Below are 18,758 nucleotides of genomic sequence, written 5' to 3' on the forward strand. Positions count from 1 at the left end.
CTGCAGGACCCAGCATCTCTGCTTGGGGCTAGCCAATCTCCATCCAACCACTTCTCAGACATACACCAAAGTAAATACATTAAATCCCACCCACACTGATGTGCAACTGATCCCAAAAACCCTTCTTTGAATAAATAAATTTTATGTTTTTTGTTTGTTAAGACATGTCCTGCCAGTTCTGCCAGTTCAAGCTATAAAGGGCTCAAATACTCAAAAAAAAAGAGTCTCCAAAGATTCTCCATGATGAATGACTGAGAGTTCAGACTTTCCTTTCTCTAAGAAATTAATGCAGTTACTTGTATTTTGCAAAACCACAGGCAAAGTTTCCCAGACTGCAGTAGAATGAGCTCCAAAGCCTCATGCATGAATTGTAAAACTCTAATTTTACAGCAGCATTACTCTCAAAGAGCAGACTTATGCCTGCAGCTTAATTCAACAGTTGTTGCCAAAAAACATTTCTAGTGAGAAACACATACAGGCACACTTATGATTTATATACCCTTAAGATTAGTTAACTTAAATCCCCATAGTTATCCCAAAAATAAAGCAAACAGATAAAGCTCCATTTTACAAAACACTAAAATTGCATTTAAACAGGCAACCATTATGCCAAAGGTGGTGACAAAAAAATTATGTACCCTTCAGGTTGCCCACAATTTATCACTGTTTTACTGCCCTAAAAAAAAGACCTGCAGTTTATTTGCCTGCCAGGTAGGCTGCTCCAGCAAGGAAGGAAAAAAAGAGCAGCATAATTAAACCAGACTTCAACTTACAATAGCTGCTACACCACATGAGCTGTTGAGCATATAGCAGCATGTACTTAGCTTTTAATATTTTCCTGGGAGCTACAACACCAAATTTACATTTGTTGCACACTTTCATGGGTCTGCAATTTATTTACTGAAGTGGATTCTGGTTTAGTTGAAAATTAATATTGTGACTGCTATCCTACACTGTAAATACAGCAGCAGCAATCCAGAAACAATCCAGCAAGTTCCAAGCTCCTCTGCCTGAAAACTGAAGGAAAGGGGAAGGAAAGGGGAATTTTGGAAATGCACTGTGTAATGCAGGGAAAATACCACAAGGAGCAACCTAAAATACCTATTATCTTCAGTATATTTGATAGCCTCCAGCTTCTAGAAATTACATTTTTCTAAAAAGTATGTCAACCCCTTTGTGGCAATGAAATCTACAGACAACATGAAAGCACCCAGCACAACCAAACTAATCTCAGGGGCTGCTCACCTTCCAAGGAGTATTTTATTTATGTGTCTTGTTTCTGTAATAAAATGCAGAAGGTGGAGAACACACATGTTCTTATGGCAGCTCTGCCATCAACAGCCTCTCAGAAGCAAAAAGCAGAATACATTTCTTCTTAAAAACAGACAGACATTTCTCCAGGTAACAAACACACAGCAGTAAAAGTGTCATAGCACCCCCAGACAGAGGTGGGAACATTCCAAGAAATAACAAACAAACAGATCTATATGAAATTGTCCCTCCTTTTTCACAGCTGTGATTTAGCACTGAAAAAAATGGACCTGAGCAATGCAAGGGATGGGGGAGAGAAGGGCTGGATCCAGGACAGAACCTCTCCCTTGCTGAGGTCAGGCAAGAGCTGCTTGGCCAAAAACCACCCAGTAACACCTCACCCAGGCAGCACAGACTGGGAGCCACAACTGGGCTGTCCCTGCTCCAGGACAAGGCTGACACATCTGCATTTCACCTTCCCACACCTCACCCACTGCCACCATCAAGAACGGTGGCCTGCGAGAAAAAAAGAACCTCAGTTTTAATAAAAATATAGAAATATGTATTTATAAAATACCCATGAAATCTTTTCAGAAAGATTTGCCTGCATTTCTTACAATGCTGTGGAATAAGTGGTATGGGAATACAGGAGATGCAGTACATTGGGACTTCTGTGCTCTCATAAAGCCTTACTTCAAAATTAATCTTTCTGCTTGATAGATGTGCCTGTGCAGATTTGAAACTAAACATTTAATCTTAATACAAACAGTAATATATCAGCTATGCAGCAGTAGCCAGTGGAATGCTGCAAGAAGTGCATTAGATTAAGTATTATTTGATATTTAATGGCAGAATCATTAATAGCACATTAACAAAGCTTGAAGATGACTTACATTGGGAACAAGAGATAGGCAGATTAGGCACAAACAGCAAGACTTGTGTGAAAACTAACATATATGGGAAAAATAATTAGAAAGAGTAAACTTTGAGTTGGCAGGAGAAACCCAAGAGGCAGTAATTGTAATTTAAAATGACTGGGTGTGTGAGACGTGAAATTAAACATCAATATTTGCTAGACACCAGAAAGAATAGCAATTTGCTATAGATCAGACTGGGCTCTCCAGAGCATCAACCACAGAAAGCAGCAGCCCTTTCTCTGCACTATGGGTGTCATACAAGTAGCTACATGACACAATTCAGAAATGCACAAAGGTAAACAAGACACAGAAATCAGGTTTAGAGAGCACCCGAGGTTTACCAGCTTGGGAAACAGCCTGCAGTAACAGAAGAATTAGTTAGCATGGTTATAACTAACAAAATAATGTGAAGAATAAAGAAAAAGAGTGAGGCCAAGTCATTGGGAAACACAGTAAAACCAGTGCTAGTGACCCACACAACAGCTCCTGCAGCAGCAAAGGAGCTGCAACTCTGGCTGCTTTAACAGCTTAGCCAAGGACCTTAGAGGAACATTCTAGAAATGCTACATTTGAATAAATTAAAATACAACACCAGGTTCCTTTTTCCAGGTTCAGTTTCAAATGGTTTGTGTGAAGCTGCAGCCTTATTCCTTTTCCCTACCAAAAACCAGATATTGACTTGTAGCTGTAGAAAAGATGGAGAAAGTTTTAACAGGCAGGAATCCTTATACCTTGACACTTCAGAAGGAGTTTGCCACTTTATCAGTGTGGATCCCCTGCCATGAAGTTCTGCTTATCTCCGGCACCCAGGGCCACTATTTCAGGTAGCAAACAGACACTATTTTGAACACTTTTATTTTCCCTCCCTGCATTCTCAAAGAGAAAAACCACAGTTCTCTCCTTTCAGCAACAACTGAGCCACGGTGTCATTAGTGGATATGAGAAATGGACTCAAATCTGCATGTGTGGTGCTGGGAGAAAATACAGAAGGGGAATAAAATGGAAGAAATAAAATGAGCCAATTCATGAAGCTATTGTCAAAAGTTCATTCAGATTGGTGTTATTTAAAATGTAAAAAAAATAAATTCTCAATAAATTCCCCACCTGTTTAAGCACACAGGTTTAATGCAAACATTTCTTTTCAGAAGCTTTGGCATTTCCAAAACCAAGCTGCCATATGTGCCAGCACCTGCTGAAAACCAGCCATAAATCTGCCAAAAAATCAGCCCTAAGCCAGTTCCCCAACCACTACCAACTGGTCAGTCATTGCTGCAAATATTTAAATAATTATAAAAATCTGTGTAAGACATTATATAAAGAAAATACACAGTGACAGCATCCAACAATGGGTTGAGGAGTGAAGTATCCTTCCCATTTCTCTTCCATCAAGTCCTGTCTGCACTCTTGTTTGCAAAGTCTCTTGGCTAGAACTTAAAACAGTGTCTTACTGGTGAAGCAAACTCATTTCAGAAACAGTTGGAGAAATTCCCTAGAATAATTTGTCAGGTGATTAAAGAGGCTTATGAATAAAAAGCACTAGCAATGTATGGAAGACATCAGAAGGCTGAAAGATTTATAGGACAGCCCAGACAAGCTTTACATCATATGATAAAAATAGTAAGATCACAGATCAAATCCAAGAATCAGGTTACATACATCAGGTACTAATTTATAGTCACCAACTACAGAATAAGGCATTTCCAACCCATTTCTCTTTATACAGACTCATGAGAAAAGACATTTCAGAACTGCCTGTATCAGATATCTGATGGACCATCCAAGCTAAAATGGCTTTTTTTAAAAAAAAAACCACTTCAAAACATTAATTTCACAATTACATTCTTTCCTTCCTTTATTGGAAGAGTTAAAAAAAATAACAATATCCATACAATTTTTCCATTCATGCCCTGGTTGTATCTCCCCATTGCTCAGCTCTCTCACTGCCCTGATCTCAACAGTAGGTCTAAAATAAAGGCATCTTGAACAGAAGACTGTGTGAATCCAGAAATGTCTGCAGTCAGAAAGCTCCATTAATCAGCTGAACAAAGGCAGTTAAAAGATCAGCGATGCAGACACGAACATCTACTGCAAATGCATCAAAATGAGGCAACAGGAGACTTTATGGAAATGAACTATAAGTCAGTGACAGTGTGCAATATCTGGACTAGAATCTTTAACATCTACAAAATTTAATTTTGTTATATCATGCAGGATGTTGATTATTTTTCCAGAGTAAAGAACTAATGGCTGTCCAAAAAGCCTCATTTTGCTCTCTTCTCCCTTATGAAGAACGGAAACCACAGAGCAGCAAATCTAAATAAATGGAAGTCATTCAGTAGCAATTTTATTCTGCACCAGAAAGAAAGATACTGGAGAAAATGCTAGTTACTAATGAAATTTACTTTAAGAGGCAGACTCAGTTGTCTCTGGTTGCTCTATTAATAGGATTTTGCTACAGAAGCATTTTCCCCATCTTTCAAACAACATGTATGAACAATGAATTATTTTTTTGCATTTAAAAAAATCCCACTTAGATTTCTTATCACAAAGAGAAATCAGCAACTGCAGGTTCAAAGTGCATTTATGTGGGTTCAAATATTTTTCATTTTCAGTCCCATGTGTTTCTGTGAACCCTTCCCACCTGCTTTCTTTGCTGAAAAGTGAAGTGAGACACAGATGAGGGAATCAATAGCCAATGCTGTTGATGGTGAAGCTCCTAGTGAGCTTCAGGATCCTCAGAGAAAATGAATCCTGCTGCACTGAAGAGATCTCAAAAAAGCTTTGCCTGTCATCACAGTCCTGTGACACAGCAAACTCTCAACACCACGACCTCTTTTCAAGATATGGATGCAATGGAGGGATTATTTGGACAGACTACAACACAAAATACTCAAATTTATCAGTAAGGGACTAGTTTTGCTGCATCTTTTTCCCCAGTGGCATTAAAGCAGTGAGAACACAGCAAGCCATTATATTCCTTGCTAAAAAACTGAGTATCTGATTTAATCAATCCCTGGATCCCTCCATTGATAAGCACACCAAGCAGCACATTAAAAGACAGTGATGCTTGCCAGCTAAATCACAGTTCTGACATGCCCATATCTGATTGCTTCTCTCTCATTTATAGATGTGCCCTGAATTACAAGGATTCATAAGGCTGTCTGTGCTTTTTGCTCAATTTTAAGCAATCTGAACAGCTCACACACTGCTGTTTACAAGAGAAAAACAGTTTAGTTACTCCACTTGCTTCCCAACAAAAGGGTTTAAGTATTCAAAACAGTGATAGGAGAGTCTCAAATTCTTTGTTTTCAAAGTGTATTTATTCAGCATGTTCAGACAAAAGCTGTGTCACTACAAGAAATATTATTAATATTGAAATTTAAAGAGAAATCCTGTTAGTCAGGTTTCAAGCTGGCCACGTTTCAAGTTGCTTTCCCATAATCAGCCTACTTGATTCACTCCAATAATGTTTGAGGGGTTTTTTTTAATATATAAACCAAACCAAATAATTCATGAGAAGTTATATTAACAGGGAGATTATTTTCTCTCACCCCAAAAATTAAAAAATTCATTTCTGCGGAGAAAACAAGAGGTCTTCACTCAGCCCTAACTGAAAACTTCTGCTTTGTCCTCACCAAATCAGAGCATATTATGTATGGGTATTAAAAGGTTTAAGGAAAGGAGAAAACAAAACAAAAAAAGAGGGTCAGGCAGAAGGACAGAGAAAAGTCAACCAAACAAGTCATGCAAATTGCTAAAGGTGACCGTAGAAAAAACCACATTTAAGATACTGATACTTGAAATATCCAAGTTGTCCCCAAGCTTGACAATTCTGTGCAGAAGCAATGCCATGTGAACACAAAGCAGCTTACTTGCATGTTTGTCTGCCAGAACAATGAGTGTGCTTGAGATGTCTCTCCTCCTGTAGAAACACACCACCTTTGCTTCCACGTTTCCATTGGCAGTCTGAAACAGGGAACAGAAGAGAAAACTGACCACTAACCCAGGGAACTGCACACTCTCAACTGACAGCTTCAAAAATCACCAGGAGCTTTGCACAAGAGCTACTCAGCCTCTGCTTTTAGCACCTCCAGCTGCACACAGTATCCAAAACTCCAGGCAGCAATTTCAGCCCTGTCCTCCTGATGGTTCCAGAGGAATCACCACTTTTAAGTTACAGATGTTTCAAGGGGAGAAAAACACACTTACCTGCCCTTGCACCACGTTAACAAGCCACTCTGCTACTTTTGAGGGGATGCCTGTATTAAGTAGCATGCAAAGGAATCTTTAAAAACCTAATAAAAAACCTGTGAAAAATAACAGAATTCAGATCTAGGCCGTTCTCCAAACTCTGCAGGGCAGTAGGAAGGCAGGAAAGAACCCAGCCATTATTACTTTTGCAAAAGAAACAATATGAGATTCTCTGACAGCACTGGTCAGCTAAATAACGGCCAACACAAAAAAAAAAAATCATTACAGAACAAGAACCAAAGAAGCTGCACCAGACAATAAACTCTATTCCAGTAACAACATACAAAAAAGTCAGATTTTTTTAAAGATTATTTACTTAAAACTCTTAAACTGAGATAGGTGATCAAATGTAAGATCACCTGACAAACAGGGACTTTTTTTACAAACTCTAGGGGAAATAAACCTACTGGCTTATAACAGCCAGTTTACTGTCTCTAAAATAAATCAAATAATGCAAAAGTAACTCAAGAGTTGTATCCTGCTACTGAAGATTTTTTGAAAACGCACAAAGTTCCATAAAATAGAAGATAAAATGTCCTGCTAGGAAGTCTCTAAAAAAGGTTAAACAGCAAGGTTCACCAGCAAGGGTGAACCAGCAATATGTCTACAAGGAAATAAAATAAAAATTGATGTACATGCTCATTTCTAAGATGGGAATGAATGACACCACACACATGCACAGATATTTCCCTTCCAGACCACAAGTTTTTGGTAGAGTCTCAGAATTTCTGCCCATTTCTGGTAAATAATTCAGAACTTTCAAATTTTGAGAAGCAGGAACCATTTTGTTCAAACACAGACAGCTTCCATGCAAATTGATCTATTTAACTGCCAAAATTTCATTTACACTCAGTTTAAAAGGAAACAGAAGAGCTAGGATTCATTTCAACCTGAAAAACCCATTTTAAAGTGTAAGTCAGAGAAATTACAGCTCAAGCAAGAATTGCACCAAGATGGGGGATCCAGGTTGAAAGTTCAACTTTTTTTAAAAGGTGAGGGGAAGAATGAAAAGGAAGAATTAGAGGGAAAACACCTTCCAGGAAAGTGATCAAGAAACCTGCACCCTGTAATGGGTGGAATACAGACACTGATACCTCATGGGTAGGGAAAACATGTTCACTTAGGTTTCTTTAAGACAAAAGAGACTTAAAGGTATTTCTGTAAAAGACCTCCATGGGGCTATGGAGGTTGTCCTAGCATTCAGATTCTTTATTGGTAATGAAATTGATACATTTTCTCTTCCAAGTAATTGTTTGAGAACTACATGAGTTTGAGAACACCATGAGTGGTGGCTGAGGAAAAATACCTGACCTCAATCAGTTAATGCACATCCAAATGCAAGCCAGCAGTGTAACATTCCCTCTGTATGGGCTGCCATAATTGTCAGGAGTAAACCCAAACACGTGGCATGTTTAGTGCTTTCAGAATGCTCTTTTCCCCCTCAATCAGGTCAAATTTCAGTGCTGAGAACTTCAGCTGGCTTCCCACACAGAAGCCATCATGCTTCCCTGTTCGATCCATTGAAAGGGAATTTGGCAAATGAAGACCAGCAAAGACAAAGTCTGAGCAAAGCAGATCACAGCTGCAAACCCTTCTCCTGAGCAAGAGTCTCCCAGAAGAAAAATCAAATTAAAGCTCTCCATCCTCTAGGCAAACTCTATTTTCTTCATATCCTGGCATGATCCTGGCATGGAAGTGAAGAGCTGCAGAAACCTCCTGCCCTAAAGGTGGGCATAATCACCTTGAGCATGGCATGCCATTGACACTCAGTCCTTTTATACCAAAGGAGAACAAAAGATCTGAAAGCATTCCAGAAAATTGTCAGAGAACAAATGTATTTTTAAGCTTCTAATTACCAGAGAACTGCTAAAGAATTGTTTTGATTTTAATCAAATCAAACAGATCATAAATTCAATTAACTTCAAAGACTTGATGAAAAAAAATGTTTACCTTATTGAGCTCTTCTATTCTTCGTATCAAGTAGGGGTTACTTGAAGAATTTTCGAAGTAGACATAATCTGACAAAAAGAAAAAAGATTCTTTAATATATGAACTGCTAAAAATCTAATCAAAACCTTTATCAGCCTGGAGAGCAGAGCACATGATCTTCCTTTTCTCTCTGATCAGATTATTTCCACTTAGACCACACACTCTTGTCTTTACTTGCTTCCTCTTCTTATCAAAACCCAGCCACTTCTCACCAGCAATATGTCATCTCTCTCTTCCCCTCCAGTTTACAAATATGGCTCATTGTTTCTCATCTTTTTCTCTACTTCCTGATCTTTTACACTTATGTGATCCTAAAATGCCCTCAAAATTCCATATCACTGTCCAGACTGGTCAGTAATACTTGTATTTTCAAACAAGGTAAGTATCTAAACTTAAAGGAAATAAATGAGTTCTTTACCAAAGGTAGTGACTTAAAAAATACAAAAATCACAGAAACATGCATGAGTGCCACAAAAATGATTTGGTTTTAGGGAACTCCAAGCTTAAGTGCTCCTCAAGAAAACAGATGCTCAGGAGTTCTGAATGGACTGGCCCTTCTCTCCCAATACTCCAGCAGCCAAACCCTAAGCCTGAACTGAGACAGAGAGGGGGCTGAATCCTCCCCGCTGACAAGGTGCTGACCTTGCACACAGATCTGAACAATTCCCTGCAGGACAACCTAAAACACATTTCCCTCCAGATTTCCCAGCTCATTTGTGCTTGGAGTAAAACACGAGTAGCCCCTGGGCACGCCTCAGGTGATCTCTGGCAATGCCTGCACTCACAGGATGCTCCTGGATGAGAGGGTGTTCAGCAGGATGAGTGGCTGCTCTGTAAACAGGGACAGCTACTCAGGGCTACCCTCAATCCCCCTGAAATCCTTGGCAAAAGGGCTGTGCAAAGCACAGATATGTTCCCTGCTCCCCAGCCCAGAGGAAGGAAGACATCCCCCAAAGGTCTCTGCTCCTGAAAAACTTCACCAGGAGAGTTAAGGGGACCCTTTTTATGGGACCCTGGGCTGACCAGAGAGACACCAGGACATTTACCCATCACAGCCCTTCCACCCACCCCGTGTAACAGCACTCCAGCTGCAGCCACACCTGTTTTCAGACTGCTGTTACAGCCCTGTTATCCACAGGTCTCCCTGGAATTACAGACACTTTTGGATTTACCCACTTGCTGCGAGGGACACCAGAGACCACCAAATGACCCAAAGAAGCTGCTCAAACAACCCAAGTGCCTCCTTCAACAGGGCTGGGCTCCTTAGGAGAGGTTCACTAACCAGGAATCCCAGGGCTTACAATCTCAAGAGTGACAATTCCTAACAAAGCTATTTTCCAGATTCTTGCCTTGCCAAAAAGCGTGCTGTTGTCAAGACACCTCGCTAGTGAAGTCCCAAGCTGGTCTTGGTTGGAGTGACAAGAGGTTCAATGCTTATGCTCAACACGAGTTTTGGGTTACCCAACCACAGAGTGAAACAAGGGCTAAGAAGCACTGAAATAGCACACCCAATTTTTGATATTTTTGTGCATTCTGTGCTCCAGGCCTCTCAGACTGATCATCAGCCATCTTCACACACACACTAACAAGCATCTGAGAGACTCCAAAACTTCCTTCCCAACTGCAAGAGTAAGTTCCTCTTAAATATTACATCCCTGCAGCCTTTAAACTGGTGGAAGATCTCAAGTGAGAGATCTTGGACATCTGGTTGGTAGAAAACTTTGTGGGTAAGTACCAGAAATGGTTCAAACACCCAAGGAACAGGACCCTAAATTTCCATTCCCAAACACTGCCTCTGTGCAGCACATCAAACAGGAAACAACGGGCTCAACATTACTATGGACAACTCTACCACAAGTCACAAAACCAAACAGATATTTGGCAGCTTCAGCAATAACTGCTGACTGAAATAACAATGGTGGGCATTAAGCAATTTACTGATCAGCAGAGCAAAGAGAAATGATTTCTCCAATGGCAGAACCATCACCCATGACCTCCAAGGGAACTGCAGCAGAGGATGGTGAAGCTTCGAGGTGCCTGTCCAAGCTCACTGGCCACTTCTCACTAGAAGGCTCCAGCAAGTGAAGAAAGGATGAGTTCTTTCCCTCCAACCTTCCAATAATGCCTAAGACAACCAGCTACTCCTCACTTCAGGTACTCTGACTGAGGCAGATGTAAAAAATATTACTTCTGTGAATGCCATGTCTGAAAATTAGAAATTAAAGGAAATGTCAATCTATGTCTTGAAAATATAACCTTGTCTTTAATCCCATGGGTTTCAGGTTACAAATGCTCCTAGGTCACATCATTTTTAATCAGCTTTGTTGTGTGCATGTACACGCATATATTCTCAGAGACACATTTTATACCTTGAGTGAACATAAACTTGATTTTTCACCTAACTACAGTTTATTGATTGTAAAATCTGGCACGGATTTAAAGAAAGCTTATCACAGATGAATGACTTACCAAAGCACAGCTCACAGTGGTATCCAGCAGTAGTGAATAATAACCCACCCCCAGCGCTGTGTGGGTCAGCAGCAGGAGCATCCCCAGACCCACACTGTGAGCAACAAGTGCAAACCCAGCTCACAGCAAGCACCACGTTCTGCTGGCACAAAGGCAGAACCAAACCTGTCCCTCAGCGTGCTCCAGTGCAGAGCTGCATTCTTAGGGCAGTGCTTGATGACTTCACCATGTCAAATTCACAGCCCAGCACATCTCACCCATGTTTTAGACTCATTCCACAGCTATGCTGAGCATTTCACCAGTAGCTACACAAGCGATGGAGATTTATTTCCCATTGCTCAAATTACCTGGAAAAGGGCTCCTTCCTCTCTGCAAATAATGCAGAGCACACTGCAAACCACATAACACAAAATAATGCATATCAGAGGAAAAGTGTTAGCACTTTTCATAGGCATTTTAAATACTAGAACTAAAATTTAAACGCTGTCCTGCACAGAGAATTGTTTGAATTCCTGTTCCGTGTGTGCAACGTGGAAATTTGAAGTTCAACAAACCACTCTCCAAACTGATGCTTGGTGCAAACACTCCTCTGAAACTCCACGAACAACCAAGCCCAAGAAGAATGGTTTTCTGCACAGAAAGTTTAAAGGAGGCACACCACTGGGCCCTACAGTCCAAAACACTGCCTTTCTCCTTGGGTAGCTCTCCCACTTCACCTCCAGCTTCCTCCCACACCATGGCAGTGCACCCTTGCTCACACTGCCTTACCCAACTAATATTATTCCCAGTTTGCTTTCAGGGCAGTGCCCACAACTGCAGATGCATGTGCACACACACAGTAATAAAACCTTCCACAGGCTCCCAGCAATCCAGCTGTCAGTGGAGACATCCTGTATGTGCCCAACCACAGGGTCCTGTTCCCTGGGCTGAAAGAGGGGATGGGGAAGGACACAAAATTAACAGGGAGATATGCATCTCAACTCCTACTAAGAACAGGAAGGAAGAGTTCACTGAAACAAAAAACAAGGTCTAGGGACAGAAAATTAGAGCCTGATAGCAAACAAAACAAGTCAGGCCCTCCAAACACAGCTGACTATCTATCCTTGCTGATTTATTTGCCTTCCTATTAAAAAATTGAATAAAAGCACTACTCTAAAACTGCTCTGCATCCCACAAGCATGACATGCCCCCTGCCCACCATGAAAAGCACATGAAGGCAATCTCTCACCACCCAGCTGCCTGAAGAGAGTTTCCACCCTGTACCTTCACAGCAGCTGTTAGCTTCAGCTCACCATCCCCGAGTTAATCAGCCATGCATCCATACCATGATCATAATTAATGGCACCACTCAAGCATGTTACACTTATCTGTGATCAGCCTACAATTGACTGAGGAGTGCAGAAATACCAAAAGGCAGTAAGAACCATCACACAGGTGCCTTCTGCCAAACTCCAAATGCACTTCTTCCCCTTGCCTGTGCTGTTACAGAAGTACCCACATGCATAAATCTAGCCAAAAAAAGCCTTTCTATCCCATAATACTTTTTCTGAATATGCACAACACAACTTGCCAGAAAGCAATGCTGCATTACACAGGTAATGACTGAACTGCTAGAACACACAGACACAAGAACAGCAGCTAAAACTAGAATGACAGCCTACAGACCACAGAAGATGAGAATTTTCCACAAAAGGCAGTAAAATAACACTTCTCCATCTGCAATTAACAGAACAGAATTTCTTTGTGCTCTCATATGTTTTTAAGATATTATTGCAAAAGAGCTTCCCCCTCTGCTGTCTTCATGTCAGCTGTTGCTTATGTCTACATCAGCCCATGGAAAAGAAAATCAGGAGGGGGTACAGCAAAATAAATAACACACACTGTCTAGAGGTCATATATTTATAAGATTAGACATGTCTGAGCTACCTAATAACCTTATGGGCTTTTAGGTGATCAAGTTGCAAAAATGCCCAAAAGTATTTTTATCCTTCCCAACTCACACTTGCCTTTCAAGCTACAAGTGCTTTCTGAGGACTGACCTGGCTGAGCATTCCCTCCATTACCCCCAAATCCCTACACAGCCAGTACTGCCCCAGCCCTCAGATGTACCCAGGACATGAGGGAGGCTGCAGCCTTCCTCTTCCCACGCTCACCACCACTGCTGGGTACAGTGTGCAATTCCAGACACATGATAAAGAGGTAACTTTCACAGTTGTAAATATTTCCCCTCCCCAACCCACAGAGCTGCTGCCCTGAATTAAAGATGAGCATCAAGAGAGTGCATAAACTTATGATGACCTGCTTATTTTATGACTTCTCTTAGAGGAAATATGTGCCTCCACATACTCTGGGCTCTCCAATTTAACTTTGGGCAGTTTTCTTCAGTAAGTTCCAGTTTTCATATTATTCACCAGCTTTGTCCCTAAACTGTCAGTCATTTTACACTCTGGATAATACAATCCCCTCTTGGTGTGAAAGAGGAGGTTGCAGAGGCAACTCTGCAAGTCCTGCAATCAAACCAGAGCCCAAGTGCTATTGCCTTCTGGCTCTTCAAAAAGCAGCAACACTCCCAGCATCAGCCACCCCATGAAAGGTTCAGTTACACAGCAGAGTTTCAACACAGAAAGCCTCAGCAGCACAGTATTTTCATTACCAGAAAGGCAAAAGTGAAACAGCTCTTTTTATTGCTAAAGGAATTATGGGGTCTAATACATCTGGCAATATCCACAAACCAGGTATTTACAAATTAATGTCTTTCATGGATCAACAAAGGTAATAAAGACACCCTGTCAGCACAGGCTCAGTTTGTATTTACAGGACAGCAGTATTTGGCTACTGCACACACTGGATGCATCAAGCTGAGGATGAGGCAGCACATGCATACAGACCTCTGAAATACCTGTAGCCAACTAGGGAGGGACATGGCAAAAGCAAACACCTGCAGAAATCTCCTCTCCACACAGTTAACAGCAAACCATCACTAAATTTAGCAAGGATAGGTTCAAGTACCCCAGCTAAATCAAGCCAGCTTTGCTGTTTCTTCAGCAAGGATTATCTACACATCCACATGGTAAACAAAATGTCCATGTTACACTTCCAAATGTGCAGAACAAGAAAGGGACAGCCCATGTTACTTGGCTGTTTTGAGATGTAACCTATGGATCAGTTTTTCTGACAGGCCTCCAAAAATCCAGATTCAATATTAGCAATTCATGGCAAGATGCATGTAACAGGACTACAGATTATGCACAGCCCTATAAAAAAGTTGATACAGTTGTTTATCCATGCCAGCTCTTAAAACAAGAGTTATTGCAACAACAACAACAAAAAACCCACCCCAAACAACAACACCACCTCACCAAACTCTGAAGGACGTGTAATAAATACAAACAAAAACTAAAGTGCCTTCCATACAGAAATCTACTCAAGGTAAGACATGATCTATCTCTTTGAAGTAAAAAGAGAGCTAAATCAAAGTTAATGACTTGCAACTTGCTTGGACAAACTGTTGATTGCTCGATCCAGTTTAAATTCTGAAACATTATGATATTTGGAACTTCCCAGAGGTTTTCTGTTCTTTGTTTTCTATCATATCAAGGGAGGGGGCAAGAAAAATTCCTGTCCAGCCATTTCATATCACTTTTTGCCCGATTCTTAGTGAAATAAGGTTTATGCAAGTCCATTATCCGTGCATTAGTTCTTCCCTATTAACTCCTGAACCCTTTGTTCAGACATTTCACAAATGGACAGAAGCATCGAAGATAATTAAGTTCTGATCATTGTTCTCTATCTTATCTTAAAGACACAGATACAAAAAGTACAAGAGGAAGTGAGAAAGGTAAGACAGAGATATGAAATGGCTCCTGTTTCAGGAACAATTAATAGACTAGGTCTCCAAGCAAATCACTGGAGATTCCACAGGGGGAATTATCCAAAATCCTTGCTTTCTTATGCACCTCTCAACTCCCCTGTTGTCAGTGCTGATCAAGGCAGGCCCTGGGCTCAATTAACTCCTAATGTGACTCACAGTGGCCAGGTGTGCTCCAAGCATTTCCCCTCTCTGCCAGGGAAGAGGGCAGGTACTCCACCCCAGCAACAGCCATGGGACTGAAGATCTCAGCCCTCCATGGGGCACAAAGTTCATACAGATGGTACCTTTCCCACCAAAAGTGTAAAATTCCAAAGTAGGGGGAAAAGAAGAAAGGGAAGAACCACCTCTTCAGGAAGTGTGGGAGAAAAACCACAACTTTTAGACAGTGAATGTTTTTATTTCTGTTCCTCACAGCAGTGTCGGCTGTTTTCACTTGCAGACACGTATGGAAAAAAAGGCAAAGGACAGGAGTGTGCTGGTGCTTTTGACAAAAAGGTTATGGGTGTCAGCTGGACTCCATGGGTCACTCTTAGGTAAGAACTGTGCCATACTGGAGTAACTGCTACTAGGGATGCCACCCCAAAGGAGCCAAAAGTCTGTACAAGCCTCATATGGCAAGACTTGAAAAGAAACTGTGCAAGAATCCTGGAAATAAAATTAAGCTTCCAAAGCGCTACCCTGAGGACGAAGAAGCAATTTGAATGTTAGAAATCAATTAGATGGCAGTTCAAGAAAACCAATTTCAATTAATCCACTCCCAATATTCCAGCTATAACTAAGGCACATTTGTATGTGGCACTGACACTTGAGGTTTACTGAGTTAACTTCCTGCAGGACAAACCTATGCTAAACGTTCCTGGGGAACCACTTTTTTTATTCTCTGCTTTACAGGAGATATCAAAGCATGATTTGAAGGCCTCTGGACACAAAGCCTCTTTTGCATTGCCTCTTCTGCAACTTCAGTCCCCAAGAATGTAGCCATACAAACATTTTCTGCAGTAGCAAAGTTGTGAGCCTATGTAATTTCAGCTGCATCCAGTGCCATTCTTTGTGCGTCAATGCCATGGAAATAGTTCAGGCTTAAAAAAAGAAAAACCTTTCCCCAAAGGCGTGTTGTAAGGCAAGACCAGGATGGTCTGATTTACAGAAGAGGCACTTGAGCAGACAGAGAAACTGGTGAGAGAGTTCCTTAAATCATGGGGGAGTGTTTGGAGGGGGTAGGGGGAATGGAAGAGGAGTATCCTCAAGCTACACCCTAACAACAATCACCATCTGTAGCAGCCAAGAAAACAGCCTGTTCCGTTGTAATTCTCATTGCTAAGGACAGATAAGAAAAGAATTATTTTCCAAAAGATATTTAGGCAGCAAAGAAGATGACAAGAAACTAGCACCGTGTTCCCTGCAAGAATCCCAAGAGTTGCAAAACAAGAACCTCTGTTGTACTCAAGACACCGAGTTTGGCATCACCCTCGCGAAACAAACAAACTGAAAAAAGTTGTGTTTCTTGTTTGGGTTTGCTTGTTTGTTTAAGAGCGAGGTTGAACTTCAGTTTGTCCAGGTGAATTAACTGCTTTGGCCATAGTATGACAATATATTAAGTCCAAAGGTAGGGGTTTCAGTGCCAGATCAGAAACATCATGACTTCACAATGCAAAACACGGACAAAGTGTAAACTCCAGCCAGCGCCTCTGCAGATGTTTCTTCAAACAAGAGTGCCAGTGAAGCTGATTCATCCCCCGCCCTCTCATACCACCCCCTCAAGCTGTGACAGCCTCTCCTTGGATGGCAGGAGGCCTGCACACAGTAAACCCAGTTAGGCACTCACACGGGTCAAAAATCCGTCTCCAACCAAGCAATCCCTGCCCTGCAGCACAGCCAGGCCAAACTGCGTAACCCAGCAAAGGAAGGAGAGGACAGCTGCAACTGCTTACCTGGACACCCTACCAAAAGAAACTTCTTAAATCAATACTATCAAAAGGAACATCCACAGAAACTGTCTCACTTGGCTGGTTCAAATTTGCTCAGATGTTGACAACTTAACTCTGTAAGGACAAGTCCTGTGCTAAATCAGGAATCATCTGTTCACGCCGCACTAACTTTATGCTTGGTCAAGTGTCATCTTGCATGAAAGCATAAAGTCCCCAAATTAACCACAGCACATTGTGTGCAATTTAACAGAAACACTTCTCCTTCCTAAAGGTGGCCCAGCCAAAGAGCTGGAAGAGAAGAATGTGTGCATGGTTTCTTTGGGGCAGGGCTAGAGCCCAAAAACTTGACCAGAACTTTGCAGGTTCCTCCAGATTTGGTTTTACAAGTAATGAGGAGACAAGGAACCATTCCAGAACTCCAAAGATACTCTGAAGCAGGGCCTCTTTGTATACTGGATTTATGGTGGTGAGCTCCAAAGACCTAGAACCATAAGAACTTACAAGAGAACCTTTCCCAAAAGTTCCAGCTACCCAAACCTCATGGGAAAACGAGGCAAAGCAGCCACAGGGCTTGGTCACTTACCTGCTTGGGGATTTAAAAAAAAAATAAATAATGTGCTTGGAAAGCAACAAGACAGTGTAAAAAACACTTTACCTGGTGCAGAAGTAACACTGAATTCACAGGTTACCTTTTGCCAGCAGATGTCCAGAAGTACCAGAAGCCAGCCTCCAACAGTTTGTACCTTTGCTTTCAAGTGACCCCAAACTGCTCAGGAGTTTTTTAAATCAAAGTAAAAACAGTAACATCAACCACCTCCTTCTCTTCTCATCCTCCTGGGGAAAGACTACACATTCTATTTATTTAAAGTCAGGATGCTTAAACATCAAAAGTTGCTTGAAAAACAACGAGATGCAAGTGAAAGGAGCCTCTTTTACATTCACCAAAATCTTACTAGTTAAACAAAACAAGTTTTAAGAGTTTTTTTTTCCCCAATTTCTTATTGAGTGTCCTTTATTCACCATCACTGAAGGGCAAAACACCAAGGAGAGCCCTGCCAAGGAGTGCCTCAGCCCTGCTAGAACACTGCCCTGGCACAGCCTCTGACCCACCAGCCCAGGAGCTGCCCCAACTCACCAGCAGAGCAGAAACAAGCTCAGTCCTTTCACCACACTGTGCCAGCTGCAAATGGTCTGCAGCGCTCACAAATCCAGAGCTGTCACAGCTCTAGCCCCCAAACACACACCTAAGCTGGCTGACAACACTCTCCCCCGTGCAGCATTTCCCAATAAAAGGCTATTTAGCAGTCTGATACCAGGGAGAGGGGAAAGGGAAGGGAAGGAAGACTGCAAAACATGCGAGATAAACTTGTGTAACTAGAAACAATGAAAGGAAAAGATGAAGAAAGCCACTGTCTAGCTGTTGCAGAATGGTGATAAGCTAGAAGCTGTCCTAAATTTATTAGGGCCAATGAGCACAGAAGCCTATTAGTAATTTTCAAGAATAAACTCTCATTTTTATCTTTATGGGTTATTTAATACCTCTCTCCACTAAAGCCATTCTCAGCTCAGGTTACCTGCAAAGTCAGAAAACAAAAACCCAGCAAGCACAACCTAAACAAGGATATTGCACAGTAAGCCCTCCTGTCACCCAAAACACACACACTGACAACAAAGCAAGGGGACAGGAGAAGGTTTACAAGTGATCCTGCAGTAAAACCATCTGAATTTGCTCCAGATTCGGACTCAGCAACACGTTCTACGTGAGCCTCCCTAACAGCTCTCAGATCTTTACTCAGAAAGCTCAAACAATTATTTTTGACATTACTGTGATGCTGAGAGGACTGATGCACCATCCCTGTGCTCACAGCTCTCCGGCAGCACCGTGAAAGCCAAGAGCTGTAGGCTGCCACAAGAGCCTGGACGCCAAGTGGGAGTCTGGGATGGGATGGGGACAGGTCAAACCACAGTCCCCAGACATCCACACATTAATGGCACCCTATGGTAGCAGGGGGATGATGTCATATTGCCATTCTTAAAAACTGTGGGCACTTCACTGAAATAAGATGTGTGACTGCAGCACAG

At 41.6% G+C, this 18,758-nt stretch overlaps 1 protein-coding gene across 1 annotated transcript in view; it reads right to left on the minus strand.

Moving 5' to 3' along the window:
• MTA1 (metastasis associated 1) overlaps positions 1-12,937 on the minus strand; it is a 63,481-nt gene extending 50,544 nt beyond the window's left edge. The window contains exons 1-3 of the mRNA XM_015635612.2: positions 12,917-12,937; positions 8,370-8,483; positions 6,041-6,134 (exon numbers count right to left, since the gene is read on the minus strand). Of these exons, the coding sequence (XP_015491098.1) occupies positions 6,041-6,134; positions 8,370-8,483; positions 12,917-12,937 (229 nt within the window). The remainder of the gene's footprint in view (positions 1-6,040; positions 6,135-8,369; positions 8,484-12,916) is intronic.
• Positions 12,938-18,758: the final 5,821 nt, after the last annotated feature.

Source organism: Parus major, chromosome 8 (assembly GCF_001522545.3).
Source record: "Parus major isolate Abel chromosome 8, Parus_major1.1, whole genome shotgun sequence".
NCBI classification, from domain to species: domain Eukaryota; kingdom Metazoa; phylum Chordata; class Aves; order Passeriformes; family Paridae; genus Parus; species Parus major.